The 12,349-nt window shown below is 36.6% G+C and overlaps 1 protein-coding gene across 1 annotated transcript; it reads left to right on the forward strand.

The window, feature by feature from the left end:
* The first annotated feature begins 41 nt into the window (after positions 1–41).
* LOC104627844 (potassium voltage-gated channel subfamily D member 2-like) lies at positions 42–1,149 on the forward strand. Its single transcript, XM_010296226.1, is given in 2 exon segments — positions 42–481; positions 483–1,149. Coding segments are annotated over 2 exon segments (1,107 nt in total).
* Positions 1,150–12,349: the final 11,200 nt, after the last annotated feature.

The following is a 12,349-nucleotide window of genomic DNA, read 5'->3' on the forward strand; positions in this document are numbered from 1 at the left end:
CTCTAGATTGACTCCCTCAGCTGTATTAGTTGTTTGGTACCATGGCAGCAGGAGTAGCAGCTTGGTTACCCTTTGCCAGGGCAGCAGCCATAGGATGGATGCCAGTGGCCACAGGTCCCATGCCAGCTGCTCCGCGGCAGGAGAGGAAGCGAAGCCAGGACTCTCTGATTGTGCTGAATGTGAGTGGCATCCAGTTCCAGACATGGCTGGACACCTTAGAGCGTTACCCTGACACTCTGTTGGGCAGTTCGGAGCGGGACTTCTTCTACCATCCTGAGACACAGCAGTACTTTTTTGATCGGGACCCTGACATTTTCCGGCACATTCTCAACTTCTACCGTACTGGGAAGCTTCATTATCCCCGCCAGGAGTGCATCTCAGCTTACGATGAGGAGCTGGCCTTCTTTGGCATCATCCCGGAGATCATTGGTGACTGCTGTTACGAGGAGTATAAGGATCGCCGGCGTGAGCATGCCGAGCAAAAAAGATCAGGATCATGCAGCTGAAAGCTCCCTGCCCTCAATGACAGCTCGGCAGAGGATGTGGCGGGCCTTTGAAAACCCACACACCAGTACACTGGCTCTGGTCTTCTACTATGTCACTGGTTTCTTCATTGCCGTCTCTGTTATTGCCAATGTGGTGGAGACAGTGCCCTGTGGGGTAAGCCCAGGTCGCATCAAGGAGCTGCCCTGTGGAGAGCGCTATGCTGTGGCTTTCTTCTGTCTGGATACTGCCTGTGTCATGATCTTCACAGTTGAATATCTCCTACGCCTGCTGGCGGCCCCTAGTCGCTACAAATTTGTGCGCAGTGTCATGAGTATCATTGATGTGGTCGCCATCATGCCGTATTACATTGGTCTGGTGATGACAGATAACGAGGATGTCAGTGGGGCTTTTGTGACACTACGAGTCTTTCGGGTCTTCAGGATCTTTAAGTTTTCCCGCCACTCACAGGGGCTGCGCATCCTGGGCTATACCCTGAAAAGCTGTGCCTCGGAGTTAGGCTTCCTCCTCTTCTCACTCACTATGGCCATCATCATATTTGCCACAGTCATGTACTATGCAGAGAAAGGTTCATCAGCCAGCAAGTTCACCAGCATCCCTGCAGCCTTCTGGTACACCATTGTCACCATGACAACACTGGGGTAAGTGCAGCTGGTGTTTGGTTACAGCCAACATTGCAACAAGTGTGTTGGCACAAACGGTAAATACTCAATTTAAAAAAATGTTGATAGAAAAAACGCGGGGGTAAGGTTTTTCAACAGAACTTTATGAATACGATTCATCACTCCTTTCTAAATGTTTTACACATGCAAGTGAGTTCAAGGTGTTGCTGAAGTTAAAATAACACAGACCCCAAAATGGCAGATAAACTGAAAAGCAAACAACAAAACAAAATAAAACAAAATCTTGAAACCTCTTGGGTTCTTTGCACTTTTCTCTAACATTTTATTTGGTTTTGGATAGTGCAGTTGGAATACTTTATGAATATCTGTGAGTTATCACTGGATTTTTAATAGGGTAATATGTTTACGGACAGGACTTGTTACAGTGTTGCTAAAATAGTGATAATTATAAGGAGAACCCAAGTGCCATCTTTTAATTTGATCATGCATCAAAGTATGTTGATCTGCCATTTTGTTTGAAGTGATGTATTGATGTAGACTTGGATATTGAGTTTGGTATTACAAAGTGATTTGTTTTCATGAAAATAAAACAGGTATAGATACCTTAATCTTCACAAAAGTTATTCGTGAAGTTATTTAAGACACTGGATAAATTTCCTTTGATTTCCATGGACCTGTAACTTGTAAATGACAAGTGTCAAGCTACACTGACCGGTGACAGACTCTGGAAGATGATCTGAGGAAGTGTGAGACATATCACAGAGCAAGCATATGTCTTAAAACATAATTCTAATGACAATATAAATTCTTCCAGAGAACTGGGAGTTAAAAAATACCATTGCTGGCATTAGACCCAATGTGGTTTAGTGGAAAGGTGAGAGATAGTATTATTTTACAAAGTCTCTGATACCAGAGTCATATTGTATCAGCTGATTCTGCGCACCAAGTTGTAAAATGCATTTGTCTGTACTTATAACAGGGATTTAGAAGGTTGACTAATTTGAGAAGTCAATTTTTTTTCCCCGTTCTTAATTTTGAGCTGTAGAGTATCATCTATGAAACTGAAAATTTGTTGATTCCTTAGAAATTGTCTAGTTATTTAGTAATTACAGATATTAAAAGGCAAACTTTTCACTTTCAAGAAGACAAAACCCATCATTTTATTAGTCAAACTTTTTCCACATTTTGTTGGGACTGTTGAGGTTTATGAAACATGTATAACTTTTAAATTGAACAAAATGAAAGTGCATTGTTAAACTATTATGAAGAAGTTGATTTATTATGTGCAATTGTAATTTAGTTGGGAAATGCACATACAAAATATTGAAAAAGATAAAGGGACTGTCTTACACCACCATTTTTTATACAGGTCTTTTATCTTCAGCGTGATATAACAAATGAAGATAAATATAGTGCACTGTAAATGTTTCATACTACTTGTAAGGGCAAGTTATGCTAAAAAGGAATGACAAGAGCTTTGGGGATTATAATCTGCTTTTTAGGTTCCTGAGTTTTAGGGTTTTTTTTCATTTTCTTCTGGTACTGACAGACTGAAGGGACAAATTAGCAGAAGGAACAAGTTATACATGCTAACTAATTCCATAATCCTGTATTTTCCAATGCTGATACTTTTTGCCACATATTTTTATTTTGAACTGTGATGATTTCAGCAAATTAGGTTTTAAGAATGTACTGATATTTAGAATGTATAATGTTGTTATAAAAGAGCAGGAGCTGGTCTGTGTTTTTTGTAACAAAAGGTATGTTTTGAGTAAGTTGCTTTCGCTGTTATGGACTGTTTGGGCGGTACTTGTCCATGGTACTGAACATAGTTTTGTCTTCAGTTTTCTGGCCGGTTCGTAATTGATTATGACCTGGGTATGGTATCTTTTGGCATTGTTATGATTTGTCTGTTTCTTTCACACACACACACACACACACAAAAGTATTATTCTAAAGTTACAGGTTTTGAGGTATTAGTCTGAGTAAAATCTTCAAAAGTACTGATGAGATTTGAACATCATTAAAAATCTTTTTTAATAGAGCCTAAGAACATATTTTCAAGCACACAGCCATACAGTGTTTAGGTCCTGAGGGGAAGAAAAAGGGTTAAAAAGAATACACTCATACTTGACTCCTTTTTTGATGTAGTTTGCACAGAGAAAGTTTTGAGAAGGTTGTACAGAGATCCAAAGCTTCACCCTCAGAAGTTAAGGTATGATTGTAAATGAAGCTATGACAGACATCACAAATTTCTGGGAAATCTTTAATCAATGCATTAGCTAGATGATGTCCTTTTAATAACATCATGATAACCATATAAAGATTATGTTTAAATGTTAAATATACATGAACAATTGAAATAGAATTAACATAATAAAAGCTTTGAACACTTTTTAGTTGATAGAATAATTGCACAAAAAGAGAGGGAAATTACAAGGACAAGCAGCAACAGTCAGTGAAAGCTGATTGTAATTAGTACTGCTACTTTTGCTCTGTGCTAAAGCTTTTCATCTGTTTACTAATACAAACCTCCAGTTCATTATTAATTTTAGTTTTAGCTGAATTAGTGCTATATAAATGGACTCTGTATGAACAACTTTCTTCTTTTAGCAACAAAGCTAGATGAAGTCTTTATGTTTTAAATGACAGTAGCACACAGCAGGTTATGTGAAATACTACAGAAGTACATAAGAGTTAATACCGAATAATAGATTAACAAAGTTAAAGTCTTGGTGTCATTCTCATATTTCGCTAGATAGCAAAGGTATTGAGTAAGCAACCTTTGCAATTTGGGAATTTATTATCTTGGAAGCAGAGCTGTATTTCTCAGTTCTGCATGATTCCTGAGCAATTAAAGTGTCTTTAAAAAACATAGAATACATTTTCCTCTTCAGAGTGCCAGTGACTTCAAATATTACTACATTTTAGCACCCAAGGATATCCCAGCTATTAACTGTTCTTGACTGCTCAGCTCAAGTAGTACATAGTTGTACTTAGAGAAGTTATATGAAAGAAAAGGAAGAAAGGAAAGGAAGAGAGAGAGAGTGAGAAAGAGATAAAAGCTGAATGAGAGAGAGAGAGAGAAGAGAAAGATTACTCTAGAATAACAGCATGTACTCTGCCAGAACCTGAGCTGTCTGATTTAAAATTTCAAATTAGTGTTTTATCAGTATTAATTGTACCAAAAACAAAAGTAAAATAGGGACAAGAAGAGACAAAGGAATAAAATTGAAAGAGGTCACAAAGCAGTTTGTGGAAATTCAAGATAACAATGAAAAGCATAGAAGTTAGGGGCATGAAGGTCAAGAAACAGGGTAGTGTAAAACCTGGCAGAGAAAAAAAGCTCAGGTCTATTGAATTAGGGCTGACAGACTTACATGGGGGTTTGTGAACTTCTACAACCACAATGACAAAGCTATGTCACTTTCTGCTGTCGCCTTATAACATGATAATCTAATAACTTTATTTCTTCTCCATCAGTAGCCAACAGATGAGGTTGAATAGCTGGAAGGGTTTTGGTCGTGTAAGGATAATATTTGTTCCCAAATCAGGCAGAGCTATAGCATAGTTTATTTTTTATAAAGATATTATACTTTAAATAAGGAACACAGTGCTCTTCTGTTGTAGTTGTAAAGCAATCTCACTGCTATATTAAACTTCTGTATTTATAGGCTTTACATTGTGTAGCTTTGTCAAGTCATACAATACTTTTGTAGATAAGCACAGTACTTTATGAACGGAAGCTTAAACACGACTATTCATTTAATTGCTTTGATTGTGTAAACTAGAGGTCTGTCTTCCAGAAAAAGATGAAACAACTCTTCATTTTCATTATTTGTTAATATAGCCCATACGTATGATAAATCCCATCTAAGATATATCAAATTCCCTGAAGACTTTATAATCAAACAGGTGGCTGGATGTGACAACAGAAAGCCTCAAACAGTGAACAGGGAAGTAGGCAATAGACTCCATTTTCCTCCACATTCTATTCTCTCCCATCTCCACTCTTTTTCCATTCTTATTGTATCCCCATGGGTATATTCCATCTATTGGTTTTCTTCACTTTTCTTTCAAACTACCTCTTTCCATAGTCTTCCTGTTTGGGGATTTGTCTGCTAGCTTGGCACCTTTCCTCTCTAGTTCAAGACAAGTTTAACGTTCGTATTAAGACTCTTCTGGCTTTATTTTTTCTGCTTCTTTGTTCCAGATTCCTCATTCATCCTTCACCAGTAGATCAAATCTTTCATTCATCATCATTGTCATTCATTTGACCTGAATGTTCCTCACAACAGGTTTTTTTTCTGACCTTTGTTTGATAGATTTTTTCATTATGAGCATCATAAAATTTCCTCAGCATCACTTTTTTCCCAAATGTTGTTTAACCCATTATCTTATCTCGCTTTTCTGACCATTGTGAGTGCCTTTAGTTTCTTATGGTCTCTGTGTGCTAGTTTGAAAACATCCATCTCTTCAGAAATTGTATTAAAAATTTACTTCAATAAAATCTGAGAGCACAAAATTAGAAATTTTTGTTTTATGAACAATTTCATTAAAAGTTTGGAAATAATTTTATGATAAATATTATAAAGATAAAGATTAACAAAGTTGTAATATTATTTCTGTATATTGTACCTACATATTGGCCATTCATTCATTTTGTGTTTGATATTTTCAACCCTGTTTCCAATAGCATTTTTCCATTTTTATATTCCTGTATACAACCTAGTGAATTTTGTATTTTACAAATGTGTTTGATGTCTCAATCTATTTTCTCTTCACAGTAAAGACGTTTAGCCTGAATAGTTAGAATACTGTATAACAGAGGAGGGACAAAGGGTAGTGTAATCACCTTCAAAGCACATTACAAGATATTCAAAAAGGCTCCAGGGAGAATTTGAAATACTCAAAAGTAAGGGTCACTTTGATGGCAGTAAAAAAATAAGTTATTTGTTCTCTAATAAAAAAGATTACCGAAACTGTATTGGGCTGCTGTTGGCTTGACAGAGAACAGGAGTCATTATATTCTTACTCAGTTGCACTGGGGACCAGCTTTCCTTTTCAAAAAAAATCCTGAAGATCTCTTAGAGGAACAGGAGTTAGCTTACTTTGCTTATTTTTCTTGAGCATGAATTTCCTTACTTCAGTTATGAAGAGCATGAAGGTGATGCTTAGCAAAAAGATCTTTCTGCTCAGAATCTAATTTACTTGCTCCTTTGGTGGAAACATAGAATTTTGTTTCCTTGTTGTTATTGTGAGTTGAGAATAAGAACAATCAGACTGGTGTGGGCCAGGATGTAGCAAAGAAATATGCTGACTTAGTACAGCAGAACAAATTGACTCAGAGAGTAATTGTGACTGGTGTCTGATCTATTAATTATGGCCTATCATTCAACTAATCCTCAGTGTATATTGTGATTTTAGTAAAATCCTTAACTGATCGAACCCAAGAAGTTCAAACTGAGTGATGACTATCTATACTTGACTGACATCATTGTGCCTCTGTCTAAGAAGAAAAATTTGCTATATAAAAGCCATGTAAATCTATAAATATAGTATTAGTGCTACTGTGCAAAAAAAAATCTGGAAATGGAAACCCTATTTCTGAACATGGGAACTTAGAAATACTGCAGAAATAAAATCATCCAAAATAAGTTGAGAACATCTTGCAACTTCAGGATGACAATTAACTTTTCAGACATTTGACAGAAAGTCTAATGAACTATTTTGTTATTTGATTTTTACACCATTATAGTCTACTGGCAGCAGTTCATAGCTTGCATCATGGTAAGCTGATGAGAGAAGAATCTGGTTCAGAGATTGTTCAAAAGAGAGAATATAAATTAGAAATACAGAAACAAAGTTTAGATTCAGCCTTATCAGATTTCATCAGTTACCTGACAACAGAGCTGACAGTGATGGAAAAGATTCTGTATATTTCTGTACCTATCATTTATTGGGCAATAGATGGGAGCACAGATTTTTGTGCAAGACATAGTCTTTAAAACATCTTTTTTCTGCATTGCTCATGCAGTGGAGGAAAGGTTTTTAAATTCATAGACGGTGCTTTGAAATGATGGTTCTATGCTACATTTCCCGTAACAATAATAGTTGTCATGCTTGGACTTCAACCCCTATCACAATTAGCAGCCTAAATTCTACCATTATTTTTTCAGTACTTTTTGCTGAAGCATATGATTTTGATCTTTATGTGCCTCTGGTAATATTTTATAATTCCCTTATTAAGTAAAAAAGTTGTGAGTTTCGTTTTGACAAAAAAAATCCATTTTCACTAAAGTACACAAAGAAATTTGCATTATTTCCACAGCATAGACTTAAATAAATGTGAATTGAGATGAAATACAAAATAGTGCTTTTGACTAGAGCAGCTGATGTGCAACAGATGTAAGTGTTCTTCTGTAGAAAAATACTGGATACAAATATTTACTCAGGTATTTGGTGTATGAAGGCTTAGGTTTAAACATGAGCACATATGAAGATCATGTGACCAATACATCAGTCCTAGAATATTTTAGCTTCATTTAAAAAAAAAAAATCCAACAAGGTTCGGCTCTGTTATAATTCAGCTGAGAGTGCACTCTTTTTCTCACACCAGTGTAGACACACCTTATATATTATTAGAAGGCATATCTTAATGTACCCAGTCATCAGTACAGAGTTTCTGCTGCCATCGGTTCAGATTCTAGCACTTAAGTGCACTTACAAAACATTAAAAAACTGCTATCTGTGTAAATATTAAAGATACAAAGATATTATTCATATAAGGAATCATGTTCTTTGTGTGTTTAGAAAAACAGGTTCCTTTCTTATATTCCACTGCGCAGTATTGTTCCCTACTTGTCTGCAGGTCTCCGTCCTGAAGGTAAAAGCCTTTGGAGCCACTGTGTAAATGTAGGTAATTAGGGCTTGATCCTGCACTGTTATAGAAAATGGGAGATTGCCTAAAAACCTCCAGAAATTTTATTAATATGAACAACGTCAAATTTTGCATATTTAAAGTATTTAGGAGAAGTATTTTGCATTTCATCCCTGATTTTTCGGTTTTATCCATGTTAGTGGTTTCTTTGATCTGGTTGGCTTAACGGTAAAGTCGAGTCCTACAGACACAGAGATCTCCCGGATTTATTAGTTTATAGGAGCCAAACACTGCAAGGAAGATTTTTAAAGGCATTTAGGTATCTGGGGATTCAGATAGGCGCCCAGCTTGAATTCTCAAAGAGGCTTAGGTGCTTAGAAACACAAAGGAGAACAGCTGAAAGCAAGTAAGCGGAGAAACTAGGTACGTAGTCACCTTAGAAAACAGCTTTAATGTGCACAAGAGTAACTGCTAAGGTAAGTGGAGCACTGTACTGAGACTTGGTATGTCCTACCTCTGTCAGAATCAGGTGGATCTTAGAAGGGTTCAGGCCTTGTTAAAATACAATATGCCCTATATGCACATAACACTGTGGAAGGGGATAGTGTGTTGTGTGCATCGTACTCTTAGGAAAGAGGAATAAGTAATTCAAGGGGAAAAAAAAGGGTAATATAACTGAAAGAGTCATGTAAAGCATCCAGGGGAAAATATATTTTTTTGATCCTAATTTTCTGTCACTGTGTTTTTCAAACCAAGAGTTCAGCATGAAAAGATATGTAAGAAAAGTGAGTTATAACATGCAGATATTGTTAAATTAATGAAAATGTTTTTAGAAACCGGGTGCAAAATTATAAAACACTGTCAGGTAGGAGATTCCATTTTTTCAAAGAAACATCCAACCTGAGGATTTAAGGGTTTCAATAGGTCTCATATTTAGCTTATATATAGTAAATTTGTTAAGATGGTGATGTGTGGTAAAAAAAGGTAAACTGTAATTCTCAATTTTGACCACTGTAAATTCATCTCCTTCTCAAATTTTTATTTTGTCTTTATTTGATTTTTTAATGTATATTGTTTGTAAACTTAAGTGGGAAGTTTGAGAAGTACTTTGCCTGCATTTGCTTTTTCTTTTTTGCAGTAATATGACCACTGTAAACATGGTTTATAGCTCTGCTATTTGATTTTTACCTTAATCTGTGTTCCTAAATGAAACATCTTTAAAACACATTTCCCTAATTTTTCCTGATTCTTTATATAAAAAGTTACTTTCTTGAGGTAAGCATCTTGTATCACAGTTCTTTCTCTTTAAGGAGTGATTTGTGAGTTGACTCTTAACCAGATGGTGTCTAGCTCAGCTTTGTTCTAACTACTGCTTGCACTAAAACTTCATATCAAAAATTAACATATGAAGCAGAACTCCCAATATTATGAACACTTGTACATTTTTTTCAAAATATGATCTAATTTAACATAATATGAACATAAAATCAAAAAAGTTATAAAATCTCTATCTGCATAAACAAATTTCACTAATTATTGAAGACTCAGTTTCCTTAGATAAAACTTCTTATGGTATTAACAGACACTATAAACTTCTAGGAATTTATTTAATTAGTTTGAGTACTTCGGTAAATTAAAATAAAGTGAGTATATTCTACTACAGTTTTAAATCAGCTTGGATAAAAAAAAAAAGTGAAACTCCATGAATATACTTATAATGATCTAATTTTATGATAATACATTAACATGCTTTGATTAATTTCTAGTTTGGGAAAAAAAAAAAAGATTTTGAGGACAAACCCCAACTTTCTTCAGATGTTTATCCAGAGACATGGGGTTTTTTTTTTGCATTGTACTGGCTGATTCTCAAAATGTTTTGGCTGATACACAGGGAACAGTCTTTCACATTATCACTTGCGAGCTTGGCCATCGAGGCATTCCTCGTAGATGGCTGAGAGGCAGACTGTGAGGTTTTGAAAGATGTAATTTAACATTGTGTAACAGCTCAGAGTCTCAAAGTGTCTGCTGCATCCTAACTCATTGCTTCTTTCAGTAAGATGAACCAAAAGGGTTTTCTGTATGAGTGCATATGTAAAGTGAGTGGGATCCTTAACTTTTCATTGTTGTTACTGTTCATCTCCCCCTTTTTTTATAAAAGAGGAATTTTATTACTGTGTTAATGGCCTCACTTTCAGTTTCTGCAACTTTCATCTCTCCCACTTGCAGCCAGTTAACAATTCCCTGAGCATCCTTATCAGCTATGGACAGCAACTACTGCACTGTGCAGGGTTGCTTAGGAACAAAATTGATGCTCTTTGACATGGTGGATTACAGCTGCAACATGCTGGTCCCCAAACTCTCCTGCTTCTCACAGAGGAATGAAAAGCGTGGAGGTTTGAAGATGCTTTCCACATCTGACTGTGGAGAGGGTATATACTTTTTTGTTTTAGGATATCTAATCACTTCACTGTTGGTAAATAGCAGGTTAAGAATTGTGGCCTTTTTATTGAAAGCACAGCAATACCAAAAAATCTTTAGTAACAACTCTTTTTAACAGCAGCTTTGTAATTTAAATACCACAGTATCTTGTATCACTTATAGAATTGAGAATTTTTAGCTTTTCTAAGCTTTTTGGTTGTCTTTGGTTTTTGATGCATTTGTTTACATCAGTTGATCAAATCTATGATGAGACATGGATACAGACTTATAACACTTATACACAGATACACTTATACACAGAGCTAGAAAGGGATCCCAGCTGCTTGGCTTCCTTACCCTCTAATTTCAGGTCAGTATCCCTCTTGTCCCAGCATCAGAGCAGCCAGGTGACAATGTGCTCACCTGGACAATGGCTGAAATCCTTTCACATATCTCACAGCTCAGTCAGGGATAGGGATCGGGTTGTTACCACCACGTTTATGAGTTTTTCTTCTTCCTCCTCCCTAAGCAGCAGCTGCCTCTCTTCCCTCTTCTGTTCTCATGATGGCCCTGCTTAGGGTCCGCAGCTATTTCTTGTGTTTATTTTATATGTATTTATAAAAACTGAAAATCTGAATATTTGCATTGTAAACTCAACAGTGATTGAGAATTTAGTTGGTATTTACTTTTTGGCACCTGGATGGAAAACTTCAAAGAGTACAAATATACCTTCCCCACAGATGGGTTAGTTTAGAGTAAATCTAACCACAGACTGGCTTAATGATTTGACAAGCTCAGTATTAGTTATTTTGCCAAGTGAAAGGGAAGCTCAAGTTTTATCTGATTGCTTGTGAAAACAGTAATCAACCTATAGATTGTTAATCTGTGTCAAAAGGTGCTGAATTTTAGAGATAAATATTATAAAGGAAGCTTATTACAAAAAAAGTGTAATACATGACACGTATGCTGTCCTTCTTGGATCATGTGCTACTTCTGGCGCCTCTTTCCAAGATCATTGCAGAAATGGTAGCTGCTGAAAGACTGCAACCATTATCATTCTTTTAACTTACAGTTTCTTCCTTCCAAGGCCCAAACTATTGAAATTTAATGCAGTAAATCATTCATGGGAGAAGCAATGTTGCTAGTCATGCTGGTGAGCCCTTCAGCACTGTTCAGCCTCTTGCTGTACCAGCAGAGCTGTGGCAGCCTCTCTCCTCCTCTGGGGACAGGCACAGCTGCAAACCACAGATGATGCCGACTGGTTGTGTCTGGCACACGCGACCAATGATTTTAAAATACAGACACCTTTGAGCAGCAGTGCACACATGTAAGATAAAAACCTAGTTGTGGGAGTGGGAGATAGGAACCAGTTTTGTTTCAGGCCTCTAGGATAAGTCAGGAAAAGAGTGCCTGGAGTGAACTTCACAAATCCTTTTGGATGGAACTGCCTTCTGGCCACTGTCTGCCCCGAGCTCTCTTCACGCCATGAGTACAGCACGATGTCTGTCAGGCAGTGATCCATGGAGTGGATGTACAGCGGGCTTCGCCAGGCAGTAGCAAAGAGGTTGCGGGTTTTGCAACACTTTTCCAGAAGGTATATGAGCTTTCCCTATTTCTCTGTGTAGCCACTACATGTAGTGTGCACTGTTTGCTACACCTTCACAAACAAATTAAATAAATACAGAGAAAAGTGCTAGATGATGTGGAATACTGGACAGGACAATGGTTTGAACTATGGATTTGGATCCACATAAGCGGATTTGAAAGATACTCATAGCAAAAGGCTGAAAACAGGTTGGTTCATCTCTTTAGTGTCAGTGACATATCTTCTTCCTTAATATACTTTCTAATGCCTATTTTCCAGCTCACTAGCTATACTCAGAAGTTCCTTTGTTTTCAAAGCAAACAAATCCAAATACAGCAG

This window comes from Phaethon lepturus, unplaced genomic scaffold (assembly GCF_000687285.1).
Source record: "Phaethon lepturus isolate BGI_N335 unplaced genomic scaffold, ASM68728v1 scaffold9751, whole genome shotgun sequence".
NCBI lineage: Eukaryota > Metazoa > Chordata > Aves > Phaethontiformes > Phaethontidae > Phaethon > Phaethon lepturus.